This window comes from Podospora pseudoanserina, chromosome 6, assembly GCF_035222485.1.
Source record: "Podospora pseudoanserina strain CBS 124.78 chromosome 6, whole genome shotgun sequence".
Lineage (NCBI taxonomy): Eukaryota > Fungi > Ascomycota > Sordariomycetes > Sordariales > Podosporaceae > Podospora > Podospora pseudoanserina.
Genome location: NC_085925.1, coordinates 3030229 through 3047984, shown reverse-complemented (window position 1 = coordinate 3047984; position 17756 = coordinate 3030229). Strand labels below are relative to the sequence as shown.

At 51.4% G+C, this 17756-nt stretch overlaps 6 protein-coding genes across 6 annotated transcripts; 3 read left to right on the top strand and 3 right to left on the bottom strand.

The window, feature by feature from the left end:
* Positions 1 to 1827: 1827 nt before the first annotated feature.
* On the top strand, positions 1828 to 4395 carry QC764_0097480 (uncharacterized protein; the record flags this gene model as incomplete). The annotated part of the gene is made up of 2 exons (XM_062941019.1): positions 1828 to 3779; positions 3903 to 4395. 2 exons carry the CDS (start codon positions 1828 to 1830, stop codon positions 4393 to 4395), a joined length of 2445 nt encoding a protein of 814 aa, XP_062797953.1.
* A 2489-nt stretch (positions 4396 to 6884) lies between these two features.
* QC764_607770 (uncharacterized protein) lies at positions 6885 to 9076 on the bottom strand (the record flags this gene model as incomplete). Its single annotated transcript, XM_062949273.1, has 3 exons — positions 6885 to 7223; positions 7283 to 8226; positions 8284 to 9076. The coding sequence occupies 3 exons, from the start codon at positions 9074 to 9076 to the stop codon at positions 7014 to 7016; spliced, it is 1947 nt and encodes a 648-aa protein (XP_062797952.1). The 3' UTR covers positions 6885 to 7013.
* Positions 9077 to 9238: 162 nt separating this feature from the next.
* On the bottom strand, positions 9239 to 10306 carry QC764_607765 (uncharacterized protein; the record flags this gene model as incomplete). Its single annotated transcript, XM_062949272.1, has 2 exons — positions 9726 to 10306; positions 9239 to 9668 (listed from the first exon to the last, which is right to left on the bottom strand). The coding sequence occupies exons 1-2, from the start codon at positions 9788 to 9790 to the stop codon at positions 9239 to 9241; spliced, it is 495 nt and encodes a 164-aa protein (XP_062797951.1). The 5' UTR covers positions 9791 to 10306.
* Positions 10307 to 11182: 876 nt separating this feature from the next.
* Positions 11183 to 12220, top strand: QC764_0097450 (uncharacterized protein; the record flags this gene model as incomplete). The annotated part of the gene is made up of 1 exon (XM_062941018.1): positions 11183 to 12220. The coding sequence occupies one exon, from the start codon at positions 11183 to 11185 to the stop codon at positions 12218 to 12220; it is 1038 nt and encodes a 345-aa protein (XP_062797950.1).
* A 312-nt stretch (positions 12221 to 12532) lies between these two features.
* QC764_0097440 (uncharacterized protein) lies at positions 12533 to 13234 on the top strand (the record flags this gene model as incomplete). Its single annotated transcript, XM_062941017.1, has 1 exon — positions 12533 to 13234. One exon carries the CDS (start codon positions 12533 to 12535, stop codon positions 13232 to 13234), a length of 702 nt encoding a protein of 233 aa, XP_062797949.1.
* Positions 13235 to 15484: 2250 nt separating this feature from the next.
* On the bottom strand, positions 15485 to 17696 carry QC764_0097430 (uncharacterized protein). The gene is made up of 2 exons (XM_062941016.1): positions 16123 to 17696; positions 15485 to 16053 (listed from the first exon to the last, which is right to left on the bottom strand). Exons 1-2 carry the CDS (start codon positions 17650 to 17652, stop codon positions 15577 to 15579), a joined length of 2007 nt encoding a protein of 668 aa, XP_062797948.1. The 5' UTR covers positions 17653 to 17696; the 3' UTR covers positions 15485 to 15576.
* Between the last annotated feature and the right edge of the window lie 60 nt (positions 17697 to 17756).

Sequence of the window (17756 nt, the reverse complement as noted above, 5' to 3'; positions counted from 1 at the left end):
GGTGAAACGCTGAATTTCTGGCCGAATCCCAATCATCGTTTTTATTACGTGGATGGACAGAGGGAGGATGAAGCATGGATGATCAAATGCTTTGACTCCGGTTCCACGACCGACCCTAACATCGCGCAGTGTATGTGTTGCCTCCTTGAGCATTGCCTGGTTCATTGCTAACTCGTCTAGACGCGCCTCATGTCTCGTTCCCATATGTCAAGGCGGGGAGCGCAAGTGGTGAGACACAAAAACAGCGAGAGAGCGTCGAGGTGAGAGCTTTTGTGTTCTACTGATATTCCAAATTAAACCTAGAATTTGTACGTCCATCCCCTTATTTATGCGAGGCTTCTGATGGTTCTTCAGTTGTGCAAAAGGCTGTGTATTCATTTTCGACAGCCATCAGTCATCCTTCTCTCGAGCAGCAAAGCCACAACTACCTACCCAAATGAACACCCTGATCACACTTGGCCGGCCTAGCCTCCCTCCGCCACTGTGGAACCGGTGCTCTGTTGCAGCGACATTAGCCCAATGAATACTTAGTGGCAAGATACCAGGTACCACTGCAAGACTTACACATCCCTCCCCGTTACACTTTTTGCAATCTTCGCCTTTGCAGGGCTCATCGACATCGCCTTCGAAGACATTCACCCAAAAATACCACGGCTTATCATTGGGCTTGGTCCTGTCCCGCTTCCAGGTGAGCCATGGCTTAGCTCTAATTTCGGCCTCTGAGAGATCTCCAACGTTTCGAGGAGGCCAAAACTCTCGCCATGGTTGGTACAACGGTTCATTTGGGTTGGAGGTACCATTTTGGGTGTCCCAGGCTATGGCCTGTTGTTCTGCACAGCCGTCAGAAGAAATAGGAGGTGACATCGTTAACAAAGATTTGGCGCAGGGATACTAGAGGACGGATCCTTCATTCATCATTCAAAGCACTCCTTGGTCCTGATGAGCCCGGGAAGCCGAACGTCCCATTTGCCGCAAATCTGGAAAAGAAGGGCATTGACTTTATCTTTCGACGGAGCCGAGCCAAGTGTCTCTTCTGGAGTCGGTACGCTGAGATACCTCTTCCCCCGCACCACAACCTGCCGTGCGCCATTTATTCCCCCGCTACCACTTGTTTGTGTCCCCCTTAGACTGGTACAACTGGATTGAAAGCTTGCAGAGAACTCCCACCTCATCCCCCCGTGGTGGTGTGGAGCATCCGTTGTCCGACCTGGATCATAGTGCTGAGTTGGACTCTTATACCGAATCGCAGCACTTCACCCCCCTCCTTCACAATTGTGCCGTGTGCATCCAAGCCCCTCACTTTATTATGCAGCAAACTGTCACGGCGGAGAGGGTCTTGGCTCTTGCTCGCAGATGGGATTTGATGCCCAACGCGGCCTGACCTATACAAACAAGGCTCGAGACACCTCCAAATAACTGGCCGTAAGCAATCGCTGGTCTTGACGACTGTTTGTTCAAAGCTGTCGTGGCATATTCTCCAGTTGCGCGTGATGGGATCAAATGGGTACATATCAACCGGGCGAGAAAGAGGACGCTATCGTGGATTCGATGCTGAGGATAATAAGGCTCCATGGCCCTTGATGGATGAATTAAAGCCACGATTTTTCGTCAGATACCTTATGTATTTTTACTGATCATCTTTTTTTGCTTCTCAGCGGCTAGTATGGCATCAGTGTTTCCGATTATTCCACCAGACATTCACACCTTCCTTGATGTTACGATTTGACGTACCACAGCATCCCAACACGGCACGTGTGGAGCTCTCATTTTAAACATACCTACCTACCGTACATACCCAACTTTAACGATTCTTTTGACACACCTTTAATGGACCCACTCTCGATCGTTGCTTCTTCCTTCACATTGGTTGGTGCTTTGGCCAAGCTCGGCGAGGCAGCAAACAGTGCATTCCACTGCGCTTCGGCCCTCAAGAAAGTCGACAAGCAATACACACAAACCGCTCAGGACTTACAGTCACTTGTTAATACCATCAAGCAGCTGGACAGTCTGAAAGAAGAGATCTCGGAAATCGACGATGCGCGCATCCAGTCTTTCAACATCGACCAAAAAGCGTTGGACGAGCATCTAGACTCAGCAAAAGAGCTCGAGAAGACCCTTCAGAAGCACCAAAAACACATGAGAGGGTGGAGGAGGAGATGGTCAGCTGTCAGGATCACCTTTGGTTCGGAACACATCAAGAGTGACCTCGATAGTTCGATAGATAGAGTAAGAAACCTGTTCGGATGCGTGTCTAGTCTACATGCAACCGTCCAGACCGCTCTTGCCTTGTCGACGAGAGAGATATGTGTCAGCACCACACAACAAGCCATTGCTCATCATGGTGTTACTGGGGAGAAGCTTAATCGAGTGAGCCTAGTCGTCGAGCACGCGGCCCACGAGGTTTCCGCTACAAGAGATAAAATCATGGAGATTCATGGCATGCAAAGACAACTCATCTTTGGCACATCATGTCGACCCATTGCGGAAACCAACACCAAGCCAAGGTCATTCATTGTGCCATATCCTCGCAACCCTTGCTTTGTTGGGAGAGAAGACCTGCTGTGCAAAATCAGTGCCTGTCTGACGCCACCCGACGAGGGCTCTTCAGGGCGCGCATTTTGTGTACACGGGCTTCCCGGGATTGGAAAAACCCATACAGCAATTGAGTTCGCATACCGGCAAAAGGATGACAGCAAATTCACTCACATCTTTTGGATCTCCGCCGACAGTGTCGAGAAGCTGGAACAGGGCTTGGTCGGCATCGCTCGTGATCTTGGTCTTGCGAATTCGACGGTTTTTGAGGATCGCGACAAGTTGGTGGGGTTGGCTCGCTCATGGCTGGAAAAACCGCATGATGCGTCCTGGCTCCTTATTCTGGACAATGTCGACAGCTCCCAGGTTCTGAACCCATATTGGTCTGCTTTTAACGAAGGCTCTGTCCTCATAACCAGCAGAGACATGATACAGGGGTTAGCTGCGGTCATAACCAGTCCAACTGATAGTGATTCCGTGGAAGCATTTTCACTTCCAGAGGGAGCCGAGTTCATCAGAAAACGCTTGTCGACTCGGCGTATCCAAGGTCTCAATGAAAACACGGCTGGAGACCTGGCGAGCAAGCTGGGACTGTATCCTCTGGTCTTGGACCAGATGGTCACAGTCATTGAATCCGAGCCGGAGCCTATGCCTCTGTCACAGATGCATGAGCTTCTCAAGATCGAATTTGGGGATGAACTGTTCCAGAATATCAAGCCAGACAGTCCCTGGTATCAGGACAGCGCTGGTGCAGCTATAGAAACTCACATCATGAACATGGACAAGCAATATCGGCTAGGCCTGGGGACGATTGCCTTTTTCGACCCTGATAATATTCCCGTGCAGTTATTGTTATCCAAAGACCGGAAAGTGGCATGCTTTGAAAATGAAGCAAAGCTTCGTGTTATTCTTTCTCGACTAAGAAAGTCTTCGTTTATCGGTACCGCCAACAAGGGCATCGGAGACGACTGCAAACGCATCAACATACATCGGCTCGTTCGAGATTGTGCACTCAGGATGTGTCCGGATCATCAGATGGCGTTCGAAAATGCAGTTCACCTTCTCCGTCAGGCCTTTCCCTTGCACCATTTCTCACGAGATCACATGGTGGAATACTGGGAGGTGTGTGAGAAGTTTCAGCCTCACGTCCTGACGCTGCATCAACAGTACATCCATTTGAAGACTGTTGATGCGATCCCCCTCCGATCATTCTTCGAGTTCATCGACCTGATCTACTCATGTGCCTGGTAAGATCACCAAGATTCCGAAGAAACCAACTGAATGGAGAATGTCTTACTCACACCCAATCTTCTACACAGGTACATGTGTGAGCGAGGAAGGTTTGACACCAGCAAAACTCTCATCGATAGCTGTCTGGAGGGCTACGAGGAGATCATCTCGAGAGAACACACACAGGTGGGAGTTCCAAGCACCATCCCGGCGGCTTTCCTCTCCGACCTCTACACAGTTCAGCAGTTCTACCACACAGAAGCCACATCCGACATCAGCATGATTGACCTAGCTCGTAAAGCCTTGAACATTCGCGAGGATGCCGTCAAAGAGGGTCTCTTGGATCCCCATCATCCCAACCGTGCCAACGGCTTTATGAATGTTGGAGTTGCTATGGCGTGGGAGGACCCCAAAGGGGCCATCGAGATGCATGATCGAGCCCTCGAGATTCGACTACATGCACACTCAGATTACAAAGATGACCAGATCCATGGCTTGGCGCTCAACTATCTCAACGTGGGAAGGTGCTGGCTGTTGGTGGATGATCTGAAAACTGCGGCATCTTGTTTTGAGAAATCTCTGGACATCATAAAAGCTCGCGAGCAGAAATTAAGGAAGCAATTCACTTTGTAAGTCAGAACTGGGAACTTCACATCACCAGGATATCTCACCTGTGCTAACTCGGTCTGGCAAAGAACTGCCTGGGCTACATCCGCTCTTGGAACAGTCCGCGCATACCAAGAGGATTTCCCACGTGCACTCGAGTTGCTTCTAGAGGCCTTGGAGCTACATGTTGATGTAATGGGGGATAAGCATCCGAAGACACTGAGCTGTTACTACCGTTTGGCTTGGGTCTATCACAAGCTAGGTAACTTTGAACCAGCACAGTGAGTCCTAATGTGCCTGATATGAGTATTTGCATCTCGAGCTAACAACTTCTGCCAAAACAACAGACAGATTCTTCAGCATCTTCTCACAATTTACAACAGTAAAGATCCTATACCCATCCCAGACCTAGCACGAACCAAGTTCAAATTGTCACAGGTGCTACTGGATCAGAGCGCACCACCGTCACACTGGAACACACTGCGAATGGAAGCAAAATCACATCTTGCTGAAATTGCTGGGGCGACACATGATGATGTTTTATCAGAAGATGAAAATACATATGACAGATATATCGTTTATTTCCTCCGATAGACAACGTTGAAGGGAGATAGATGGGCTTTTTCACAAAAGAACACGCTGTAAAGTCACAACAAATGTAATGTTAATGAACGTACAAAGGAAGGCTTGCTATGAACAATATAAAAATGTTGTCACAGAGAAAGAGCAACTGTCCCTCTTCGTCAAACTATGGCCCCTCGACATCATCTGGCATACAGTCAAGAGTACCTGGCTACAGAGCTATCCTGACAGACTCGCAGATGGTCATCTTCGCATTAAACATATATATTCACACCTTTCCTCACCCCATGGTCTTGGGGTTATTGCATGATAGGCCAGCCCAAAGTTTTTAACCTTCTCTTCCGGAAGTGTCGTGGCTTTCTAGGTCATAAATATCCGTGATGATACCTATTCAACTCTCGTTCAGTCAAACTTCATGTTGCGGCATACAACGAAAGTCATCCTAACTATTTCGATTATCCTTCTTTTACACCTTTCCTCTACGCCGTGAAGGTGTCCCTTCCCAAAATAAAATATCTGTGATTTCCTTGTTGCTGGGATGAAGCGCATGAGAATCCCTCTTTGAGCTTGAAGCTGTTCTCCAGAGCTTGCTGCAACTTTGTACCCTTCTAGGATTCTCCTCCAGGGTCCCAAAGGCATCTTAATAGGTGTTCCGAGTCAGGCTTGGTGTCTTGAGCTTCTTCATCGTCCAACATAGTCAGGTCGATGACTTCTGGTGGGGCACCGTTGTCATCGATATCACTGTCTGTATCAGTAGGTATTGGGGGCGTTGGGGTGCCCAGCTCATGGCCCATAGTAGCTGACCGGTTATCTTGATCACCGGTAGAGCTCTGTTCTTCCACCCTGGCAGCTCGGCGCGGAAGCTTCGCAGCTTTGGGCCCACAGTTGGCAGCTCGAGGCCGCTTTGCACGATGCTGCGTAAGCAGGCGGGAGGATGATCTGCCTTGAACTCTTGTACGGCCCTGGTGCTCTTTTCTTCCAAGACAGGCCATATCGAATTGATCTTGGGGGTGAAGGTGTTGAAACAACTCGTCGGACACACAGCCGAAATCCACGTTACATTCGAGCCCGCAGTAGTCGAATACATCTGCAAAGTCGCAATTGCCGCCATCTCAGACTCATTCCCTGAGCGGATCCGCAACCGTATCAGGGGCCTTTAGCATAGGAGGGTCGGGAAGGGAATTGTGTTCTCGCCATTTCAGCTTCATCCATGCCCTTCCCGATTGCCAGCGCTTTCAGTTACTGAAGCTTTACTCAGCTCCGGTTTGAAGCGCTCAGAGTTGTCCGTTTGAGAGCGAACAAGTTTACCCATCTTTGCTTTGGTGCGTGGCAAGGCTGATGCGAGCGACGATGGAAAGTCATGACTTTTGGTAGTTGAGCAGGCGACGTGCTTACTAAATAGACCAAAGGAAAATGAGAAATGGGACAGGAAGATCGACCCGACAGCGACAGGTAATTTTGCAGTGAGGAACCACGCTGTCCAGGAAGGTAGACCTCAAAAAGCGGACACTGGTCGGTGAGCTGGGACCACCATTGTGGGAAGGGGTAGCCGAGTTCCTTCCACGCTATTGAGCCCTACCGCCCAGATAGCAGGCGGGGAAAGAATGGAAAGAGAGTATATCGTATATACACGAGGTTCCTGGGATAGGTTAGGGAACTGAAAAGAGCTAGACAATAACAACGGAACCCAGGAATGAAGCAAAATTGTGGTGTAGAGTGTATTATCTGTAAGTATTAAGCTCGATCTACATATAGCCGTAAGACGATCGGGGCGGGGATGACTCTGACTGTGACAGGGAGCATGGGTGTGAGTAATAACCTTGACTTCTTACTTCATGGCAGCGGTAGGCCGATTGTGCATACCTCAGGGCTCGTAACAAAACGATGACATGTGCCATGTTAGAGGCCACCTGACAGTTGCTTGGGGCATAGCGAGGCTGCCAATTGCACCAATAGAAAGGCAACCAGTCATTGGCTGGTGGTTTCCTTGTCATTTTCCCCAGCTGCAACAGCGCCAGCCTCCAGTGTCAGTTCAATCGTATAAGTTCCGCCGCCTCCGATAATCATATCTCCGAAACGGTCCTCAGTCTGATTTCCGCCGCACTTCCCTCCGCCGATATAGCTTCGGGCACAGGTTCCATTTCTTTCTGTAGCTGCCCCTGCGTAGTCCCACCTCTTTCCACGCCCAAGACGACCTTTTTGTGCTCCTTGCTTAACCTTTGCCCTCGAACCAACAAAGTGAAGACAGTAGCAAGCCCCGCAAATGCAACATACTGTTCGATTAGCAGCTGATCAATTCCCAAACACCAATAGACGATAAAAAGCCACATACCATGATCCAAACCAACCTCAGTGACTCAAAATATGCGCCCCTCACAAACTGCTGTTGCTGCTCACCAAGCAATCCAATCCTCTCGATACTCCCGGCCGCTTCTCCCCCTCCAAACCAATTGGCGATATCACCTCCCAATTTCTCAACCAGACCACGGTTCCACCCGTCCATTCCATTCTGAAAGATCACTCCCCCAACGACAATCGACACCGCAGTCGCCATCGATCTCGCAAACCCCATCGCCGCAATCACCGCCGCAGTATCAAGCTCGCTCGCCGCCGCCTGCGCAGCCAGAATCGGCCCCTCGATGTTCATACCCACTCCTACTCCAGCCAGAATCTCGTACCCGAACAACTTCCCGAGATTATCTCGCTCCGCAAAGTCAAGGCTGACGAACAACCCCACTCCAAGCATGAGGAAGACCTGCGCGGCATACATAACGGGGAGATACCTCCCCGTCTTTTGGATAGCCACCCCCGCAAAAGCCGCCGATAACGAACACGAGACGATCAATGGGACAAGGTGGACTCCCGACGTGAGCGCATTGGCTCCCAGCACGGATTGGGAATAGAGAGGGAGATAATACGCCAGTCCAATGAAAACGAACGAGTCAAAGGCGAAGACGCCGTAGGCAGCGATGGTGGAGAGATTGGGGAATAACCTTGCGGGGAATATTGGGTTGGGGGCTAACTTCCACTCGTTGAAGAAGAAGAGGAACAGGGTCAGGACGCCAAAGACGAGGAGGTTGATGACTGTGGGGGAAGACCAGGCTAGCACTACATTGCCGAAGTCCAGGGCCAGGAGGATCATCAGGGCACTACCGATAATGAGAAGCGAGCCAGACCAGTCCAGAGCTTTGAGCCCGGTCAGGATCGGGGTCTTGGGTGGTGATGGGAGTGGAAGGAAGATGAGGACGGTGAAGAAAACTAGAAAACCGATGGGAACTATGGATTTGTTAGTGTGATTCTGTGGAGGAAGAAAGCTCAAGTGACAAAACTGACGGTTTATCCAAAAACACCACCTCCAACTCAACCTGGTGCTCATCACACCACCTATCACCGGCCCAATCGCACTCCCCAACGCCCACACCCCGCTTGTTACCGCGAGATACAACCCCCTATCTCTCAAGCTGAACGAGTCACAAATTATCACATTGACCATCATCCCTATCCCACTCGCGCCTACCCCTTGCCATGCTCTTCCGATGATTAGGGAGTGCAAGTTCTCTGCTAGGGCGCATAGCAAGCTTGCGAAGAAGAAGATGGCCTGTGATAAAAGCATGATGGGTTTGCGGCCAAAGATGTCGGACACTGCGCCCCAGATGGGTGTGCTGGCTGTGTGGGCGAGGATGAAGGAAGAGCCGATCCAGATGTAGCCTTGTGGGGAGGCAAAGTCGGCCACGATGGAGGGAATGGAGGGGGTGAGGATCGTCAGGTCGAGAGAAGACAAGAGAACAGAAAGGCAGAGGGGTGTTAGGAGGAGGGTGATGTCCCGCTTGGACATGGAAAAGTCGGGGTGGCTATCATCCTCAGGTGGTACTTTAGGGCCGGAAAGTGTGATGAGGTTGCTGTTGGAGGGGTTGGTGTGTGCAGGTTGGGGTGCAACGGTAACGGTTTGTGTCTGCGTTGCCATTCTGGATGTACTGACTAGTATGAATGGTATGATGAACGATGCAAGGCAAAAAGGCAAAAAACATGGGAGTTGAGGCTGACATGAAGTCAAGATAAAGTTGTTGATTACGGAATGGTCGGAGGTACGTACCTCCGATACCCCGGTCGGCCTTTGTCCGAGCATCACCGAGCTGACTGCCTGGTGAGATTGAGGTAACAATGGGATCCGAGATATCGCAAATCAATGGCTGAGCACCAGACAACTCATTGCTTGGTTTCTTGACTTTAAGCTACCTCTGACGACCAGACCATAGCGTCAAATGATTCCACCGCCCCCAGCTCTCAATCACTTCGTCTTCACCTTCTCCCCATCTTTCAACCTCCCGAAAACATCAAACACAACCCCCCACCTCACCAAATTCAACAACGCGGATGCCAACACCCCGCCCCAAACCAAGTCGTTCCATTTGCCAAACTCCCAAAACGCCTCCGCGCCCAAACCCTTGTAGATGGACCAGATATGGCCATAATCTGCCAGCCCGACCACGACGCAGTAGCCCTTGACGGTCCATTTATCCTTACTGAAGCAGCACACGACAGCCAAGCCCGCGAGGAGGAGGAAGACGTTGACCAGCTGGAGGGTGACCGTTTCGGCCTGGGGAGAGAACTCGGGAGGCTGAGTAGTCTTGGTGGTGTAGAGCAAGTCGGGCGGGAGTTGACGGGTGAAGTAGTGCTGGGCGCCAGGGTTGATAATGCCGACGCGGTAAGCTTCGAGGCTGGGGAATTGTGAGTGATTTGGGCAATTAGAGGGGTGGGCAGAATGGGGGACGTACAGCATCAGTGGCTCGATCACGCCGAGGATGATGAGCGGGAAGGTTGGGAGGATTGAGCGTGTCATTTTGGTGGTAATTTTCTTGACGGCAATGAGTGAAAGAGTGTGTAAACAATTCGACAGCGCCTAGGGGGAGTTACTGGTTAAGTGACAGTGGCAGAATCTTTCAGGGCTGTTGGTAGGGAAGGATCAACCATGTGTCACAGGGTTTTGCGTGGATGCGGTTGGCTGTTGGGACGATGCAATTGGTGCTGTTGGCTGGTGTTGCCTGGGTTAGGGTTTCGTCGACACAGGAGTGACCCCTGAGCGGTGGATACATCTCCTTCCCGGATTTGTTTACTTTACTTCCTCAGCAACCGACGAACCACCCGTCCGCGTTCTCGCCGTTGACGATGGCATTTCCGGTTCCGGCATATCTGCATTCTTGCACAAGCTATGGAGAATTTGCTCAAGTTTTCGCCATGGACCTCGAGCGGTGAACTTCTTCAATCGGCGATCCTGGTTTGACCCTTCCACCAGTGCTGGTCACATCGCTCACTTTAAGCGATATCTTTAGCGAGCAGGCTCGGATCAAGCTTTTTTTTCTCAATGGAGGCTTCTAAAATAAGAAGATGTGGAAGCACCAAGCCCTGCAGAGTATGGCTTTCTTGATCTTGGAAAAGCGGTGATGAAAGGGGCCTGGCTGTCGTTACCCTTGGGAGCCTTTTCAATCGCAGCGGCTTTGTCAATATTGCGCAGATTGTAAAAGAGTTTCTTGATGGCTGGATTGCGTGTTTGTGGGTCAGAGGGGAAGCCGGCGTGGCGCCGGCCGTGGGGGCCATGTGTCTGGGGAACAAGTTGGGGTCTCAGGGTTGCATTTTTTTTTAATTTACCGTGCCAACTGACTACCGAACCCAGGCGACCTTAAAACTCATAAACATCATTTCGTTTGCAGCGCCCCCCTAAACCTAGGGTCTAGGCCTCTGAGGCTCTGGCCTGCACTGGAGGTGGAAAAAAAGCTGCTATCTTCGCCTCGTTGATCATACCAGGATTCTTACTGCGGGAAGGCGCACTATGCCATCGCCGGGCCTCGATTCCGGGTGCCCGTCGAGCCCGCGTGCCCGCCGACCTTAAGGTGCACGGACGGTTCACCCTGTGGCGGTCTCGGGTTCAATGATCGAATCAGCGGGATGGACTGATAAACACTAGCAGGGGTGCAGACTCGCCAACCAATCGATAAACAACAGCTAGAATATGTGGTCCCTGTCTCGACCAGCGTAGACTTGACCACCCTGACGACCTACGGGCTTGGCCGCTTCGCTAGACTTCCCCGGCCGCTGAATCTCGCGCCATGAAAAGCGGAGTGGCTCCCAAAGACGACCGGTATTGCGTTCCCAGTTTCTTTTGTCTTCAACTCGACGACGACAGAGCAACACTTCATCCCCCGAACCAACAAGTCCGAGTTCGCAGCAAGACAAGATGCCAATCTTTACCAACGAACCCCGAAACATCCTCGGTTATCTGACCACAACCTTCACAGCTCCGGAAGCATGCTGGACACCGGCCCATAACACCGAGATCAACGTGGGCTGGTTGGGCCAGAGGTGCGGGCCGAATGACGTCCAGGATAACGCCGACTGCTGGCCGCCGAGGACAACAGGCGCTCCGAGAACCAACTTGGCCTTCTACGGCTGGGGATTCTACTCGCCCGGCCTCCACTGCCCAGCGGGCTATGTGTCGGCATGCACCGCCAGCGCCACCTTTCAGGGCTGGCGCGTACAGTACCGGATGGAGCCAGAAGAGACCTTTGTGGGCTGCTGCCCAGAGGGCTATGCGTGCCACAACGAGAACGGCCAAACCTGCATCTCGAATGCTCGAGCCACCACCATTTCGACATACCAATGCGAGAGCGGCAGCCAGATCAATCTCGCTCCGATGACTCTCCCCAACAAGAAATGGTCCCAGGTGAATATTTATGCACCCATGATCCAGCTCGCGTGGAAGCCCTCAGACCTTCCCTCGTCAGCTATTTCCTCAGACCCAGGACCGACCAACACATCAGCGCCCGAGGAGCCTTCCAGCGGTGGCATCTCGAGCGGAGCGATAGCCGGCATTGCGGTCGGTGCTGTTGCGGTGGTAATTGCCATCGTGGTTGGCGCCTTTTTGCTTTGGAGGACGAAGCGTCGTGGATTGGCCCGCGGCGGTACCGACTCAAAAGCAGAATTACCTATCACTGAGGCAGGGGCACCTCCGCCCGGGTCCGTCGTTTCTGGGCCTGGAGAGAAATACTATTACTCCGGCCAGCCCGAACAACAGTTGCACCCCGGTATGAAGGAGCCACAAATGACGACGTACGAACTTGGACAGACGCAAGCGCCAGCCGAGTTGAGCAGTGACCGATGGGATACAGAGGGCAGGGTGGAAGCTCCCGGTCCTGAGATTGCTCCAAGGGAGCTGGAGAGTGCACACGGCACCCCGCCAGCCGGCCAGCCAGCCGCGTTGCACAGAGGCGCATGAATGGAAACACAAAACATTAGAAAGGGGGAGAATTGAGCGGCGGCAACGTCGGTATACCCTTATTAGCAATCTTCCGGTATCAAACCTGGCTACATATTTAATTAAATACAGAGATGACATTCTTTTCGTGATAATAAAGCTCGTTCGGTGTGCGTGTAGTTGACGGAATGAGACAGACGTGTGGCACCCAAAAATCCTGGCCAATTCGAAACAATGATGTCAGCATTCCAACCACCCACTATCCAAGAACATCACACAATTCACACTTACAGCCTTAATCTTTTTTTCTCTCCCACACACAACCAACCAAACATGAAAAGCCAATCGCTACTAGCCTCATTGTCCCTCCTCTTCCCAACAATCACAGCATGCACCCCCTCCATCCCAACATCACCACCCACCCTCCCAAACCCTCACAACGATGACACCATCCCCCTTTCCACCCGCGAATACTGGATCCACCAAGCCAACACCCTCGCCCTCTCCCACCCCTGCCCCTTCGCCGCCTTTGGTACCGTCATCGTGAACCACACCTCTGCCAACCCCCAAGGAACACTTATCTGCACCGGCTCCAACGGTAACTCCCGGATAGGAAACCCAACTTTGCACGGCGAAATCGCCGCCATTAATAATTGCTCCTCTCTTTTCGTCTCCTCTGCGTATAACATGACACCTGCCGAATCCCTAGCCGCATTCAAGGACCTGACACTCTACACCAACGCCGAAAGCTGCCCGATGTGCGCTGCCGCGGTGAGATGGGCGGGGTTTAGGGAGTACGTTTACGGGGTTCCGATCAAAGAGTTGATTGAACTGGGATGGGGGCAGTTGCACATCGGGAGTGAAGAGGTTATTGGGAGTGGCGTTGGAATGAGGGATAAGGACCCGGAGGTGGTGCTTGGTGGGGTGGGGAGGGAGCAGAGTAAAGTGTTGTTTGGGTGGCAGTTTGTGAGCGGCGAGTGTCCGCGTGGTTGTGAAAGGGGGAGAGTGGAAGAAAGGTGTCTGCCGGGTGGGTAGAGGGGTTGTTTAAGAGACTGGTAGTTGAAGAAGAGACGAAAAATCTGGAGATAGTAACCGGTGAATACCACTTACTCAGTGTACATCTACCTAACCTTGTTGAGGTTCTTTGACACAGACAGCTCACTTGGTTCTCGTTAACATGCAGTCCCCTAGAGCATCCTTACTCCTTCCTGCAGTGACATAAATGTTCCAACATTTCTCCATCATTCTCCGACACACTGTCAACCATTTCCCCACTTGCAACCACAGTCCATGGCTTCAACATCCTCCAGCACCCTCCAACACATTCAAACACTTCGCGACACTTTCCAACCATTCATGAACACACCAAGACATGTTTCCGCACAACCGCACATCTGAGCCCCCCAGCTAGGTTCTCAAATAATGTGAAACAAATCCTCCTTCAGTTCCATAATTTGGTGATGCAGAGCCCAATCCCAGGGACGAGGAAACTTCTTCAGCCTCAAACACTTGTTATGGGCTTGTCTGTATGCTGAGATGCTGATGTTGACATCCACTGTCGGATGCTTGTCCCGAAACTGTTGAAGTGCGCCAAGAGATCTGTCCAGCATAATGAATTATACAGGAGAATTTCCTTCTCGTTGCCGATGTGTTGGTATCTCCCACCTACTATCAAAAAAATGCCATATGGACTACTTCATCTGCCAGCTGATGCCCAGTAAAGTTGTGATTGTGCCCAAGAATCCACGAGATTGTCAGGAGGCCGCCCAACTCCTGAAGCTTACTGGTGAGTTCAGCCAAATTAAGGTATAACGGCATCGTCGTCAGCGTAAACCCTGGGTGCCCTGAACGGACATCTATCCAACATCGAGAGTACCTGTTGGCTGTCGGAAAACACAAACACCTCTGCCCTTTCAACTCTTGGGGTGAGACGTAGTCGGAGGATCATCAACGCAATGCACCAGACGAACAGCATCTTCTTCGACCTCGGGCAGTTGGCTGATCGTCGCAGCAATTGCAGGGCTTCCCTCCGCGGTTGAACTTTAATCGTCCCAACAACCGCAGAGCACAACAGCTGTGGGCGCTGCTGGAGGGGTTGCTGGCGGTGCTATGGCCGCCGGGCTCGTCGTAATCCGTTTCCGCGCTCTCGTCGGGCGCTTCAAAGCGCGGTGTTATCCAGAATCTGGCCGCGGCCCAATCCCAATTTTCGCCCCGAAACCGCTTACCAGCACGCTTTTCTGTATCCTCAATTCCCAATTCCGCAAGCACCCGAATTGGACTATCGGAGCGAAGGGGCCGTTTGGTTTCGTTCAGTAGCATGGTTGCTACCTGAAGAGATGAGCCTGTAAATTAACGAGTATTAGGGGTGTTGCGATTGCGAGATGTTAGCATACTTTCAAAACGAACTGTTATAATGTCAAGGATGGGGGTTGTCGCTTGGCTGAGGGCAGAGAGTACGGGAAAGGTTAAGATTGGAAGGAGAGGAGGGAGGTCCAGATATAAATAAGAAGCCTCCTCGGAACTGGCGGAGACTTGAACCTGTCATATGATTCCACCACTTGAACGGGACTTCGCACAACGGTACTGAATCTCAGGTCTCAACTACCCAGGAGCTTTCGCGTATGTAGCTCCCGGGCAATGGTAGCTGAGGTGACGATGAAGAGGGGCGGACAAAACTTATAGGTCATAATACCGTCCTGTACTATCCTCCCCAAAACCAGCTAGATTGGTACTGTAGAATGGCGGAGAAGAACTAATTACTTCGGATGGCTTCTTTGTTGGTAACGATGGGGCGCGTGTCCAGGAGCAAGTCGCATGAGGAAAAAGAAGAAAAAGTCTGAATTGCCCAGATCCAATGCGTACCCTCCGGACCCGGCAATGTTATATCTCCGCCGGGAAGGAAGGAGCAGATGGCCTCTTGCGACCCAATAACAGAGGTAGGGGCCATGGTGGGGTTTATATACTGCATTGGAGACCTTGACAATAGGGTCGCCCATGGCCTAATTAGTTAAGACGCTCGACTGTGTTCCAGGGACCCTTCTCGCACTTCATCCACCGGTTAAGGCTACTGGGCAGTTGAGAGCTACCCTGTTCTAGACAGGGTTGGGTAGCTCTGTTTGGGCTTGACTTTTTCTTGTTTTTTCTTTTCTCCTCCACTCTTTCATGCTCATCTTCATTACCACTTACCTACCTATTACCAAATCGCTATGTTGAATCTGATAGATACCTTCTTTTGTCTAGTCGTTCACTTCAAGAGCAGCTGTCTTTATAGTTCCATATCACCATTTGGAAAGGATAATCGTATCTGTTGATAAAGATTCTACTTACATCTACGAGAGCCCGAATCCCTTGCCTCCTCAAAACAGAAGCGGTCTCGATTAGAAATGATACCTCGACCCATGCCCCCAACTCTCCACCCGCGGCCCGACGGGGCACGATTCCAAAAAGTCAGCGTACTTATCCGCCACGACCCGCCATTCGTGCTCACGGACCTTGTAGCGACAGTCAAACACTCGATATCCCTGACGTACATCACTGCTGCGGCATGCAAACATGTTATGAAGGTATTTACCGCTCATGTGGCCGTTGGCAAAATCCCCAAACGCGACGGCCTCAAGGGAGGAGATTCCCTCTTGCCCGAAGACCCAATTGAGAAACCGAGCAAATTCGGGGTCAAGGTATGCCATCATTCTTGAAGGGGGGACGGGAATGGTTTTGTCTCCGCTGACCCGTCGGCTGACACTCGACATGAAAACCTTCGAACCAAATGGATCTTCTCTATTGGAGCCTGTCTGCCGGAGATGTAAGAGCTTGAGGCGGCGGGATGATGAGGTGAAAGGCCTGAGGAGGGTTATCTGCACGGTCGACGACCAGTTAGCGATGCTTAGGAGGTGCGGTCCTGCGATGGCATTGAGGATACATACAAGAAATTGCTCGGATCCCCCATCCTGCGTTGTAGCTTTCGCAAACGGGTCCGAAGATACGCCGAGGCATTCGAGCTTTGAGAGCGGCGACAGGGGATGAGTGGCAGGATCCTTCATCCAGTTGCTAATGGTCGCTTGTGGAATATCGAGCTTTCCAACGACATCATGAATCCAATCAACATTTCTCTGGATGCCCCCCATCGTGCAAGTCCGACCTGTCCTCCTGATTGATCCTCGCGGGTGAATCACCAGATTCTTTAACGTAGAGCCATGATAGCCAACGGTAGACCATAGGGGATGAAAATTATCCCGGCTGTCCGGATAGTAGATGGTCTTTTTCAACCCGATGTAAAGCTTTTCGAGGCCTTTGAATGAAAGGAGGAAATGGTTTAGTGTGTTCGTGACTTCATCCTCGTCACGGTCCGCATAGTCAGCCAGGAATTCTAAAGCCTTGAGCTGAAGCGGGCTGTTCCTTGCCATGATTCCTTTCAAGAATTCGCTCGACCGTGAGCATTGGCGTAGTGTAAGTGCTGTGAGGCCACTGACGTTGAATGCCCGGTCCATGCTCTCGGTCAAGTCAATATTCCGCAACGACAGCGTCACTAGTGACGGGAAAGACACTGTTGGATTCGCTACCAGTTTGTCGTTGCGTTCGTCTGTCGACTTCCTATCTCTTGCATCTTCGCAGTCTTCTCCGCCATATAAGAGCTCTTCTAAAGAGCACCCATGCACCAACTCCTCGATTTGAAGGTCACGCAGGTGCCCTCTATTTGTTCCCAGCATTCTTCGCACTGGTACAACATGAGATCGTGGTAATGAGTTCAAGATGACCCGTTTGAGTTGGCGGAAGGGAAGGTGCAAGCTTTCACGGGAAACCTTGCAACAGGCATCAGCCGTCAATGTGATAGACTCGAGTTGCGGTTGCGCTTGGAAGAGACTATCAAAAGCAGCCTGAGGAATGCATGTTGCCAAGTCCCAGGTGAAGGATTGGAGTTGGCCAGCGGGTATGTGTCCAATGACAGATTGTATAGCGAGGGCAATGTCGTCCATGGGGTCGGAATCCAGCTGCTCACCCATTCGTTCTATACTTGCCTCGATGCATCTCTGATTCCTGTAGAACCACTGATCGAATGACCATCCGGCGACTGGCGCTGCTCGTTGCAAGCCTCTCCAGTAGTTAAGATCCTCTGGGGGCGGCTGCCGGTGCAGGCAGGCGACGTTGGGCCAGTCTTCCTCCTTCTCATAGTCCCACAGCTTCCATCGAGTGTCCCGTCGAAACACAACGGCGGAGACATTCTGTATGGAAGAAGAAGCATTCTGAAGCGCATGGGCGCACTCTTCGATCTGTTTGATGTTGAAAGAAGACGGTCGGCCTGTTGAGCCAGCAGTGTCGACACACAGTGTTCTCCAGAACCTGGGTGTCCATATGGCGTGGAAGGTCTTGGAGACGAGAGAGAGATTTCTGAAATCTTGAATACGAAACCCTCTAGCGACTTCTCTAAGAAGCTCCTCAGGGAGACGTTCGAACATGATGAAAAAAATTGGTGGGGATGTCAAGATTTAAATGGTCGACCGTTATCTGTTGTTGCTGGGAAGAGCAGATGTCCCTTTTATAGGGGCGACTGCCTGGAGGT

Coding starts and splice junctions, on each gene's coding strand:
- QC764_0097430 (XM_062941016.1), bottom strand. CDS start 17,652: ATGTTCGAACGTCTCCCTGAGGAGCTTCTTAGAGAAGTCGCTAGAGGG. Junction 16,054..16,122: donor GGGGATCCGAGCAATTTCTT/GTATGTATCCTC, acceptor TCGACCGTGCAG/ATAACCCTCCTCAGGCCTTT.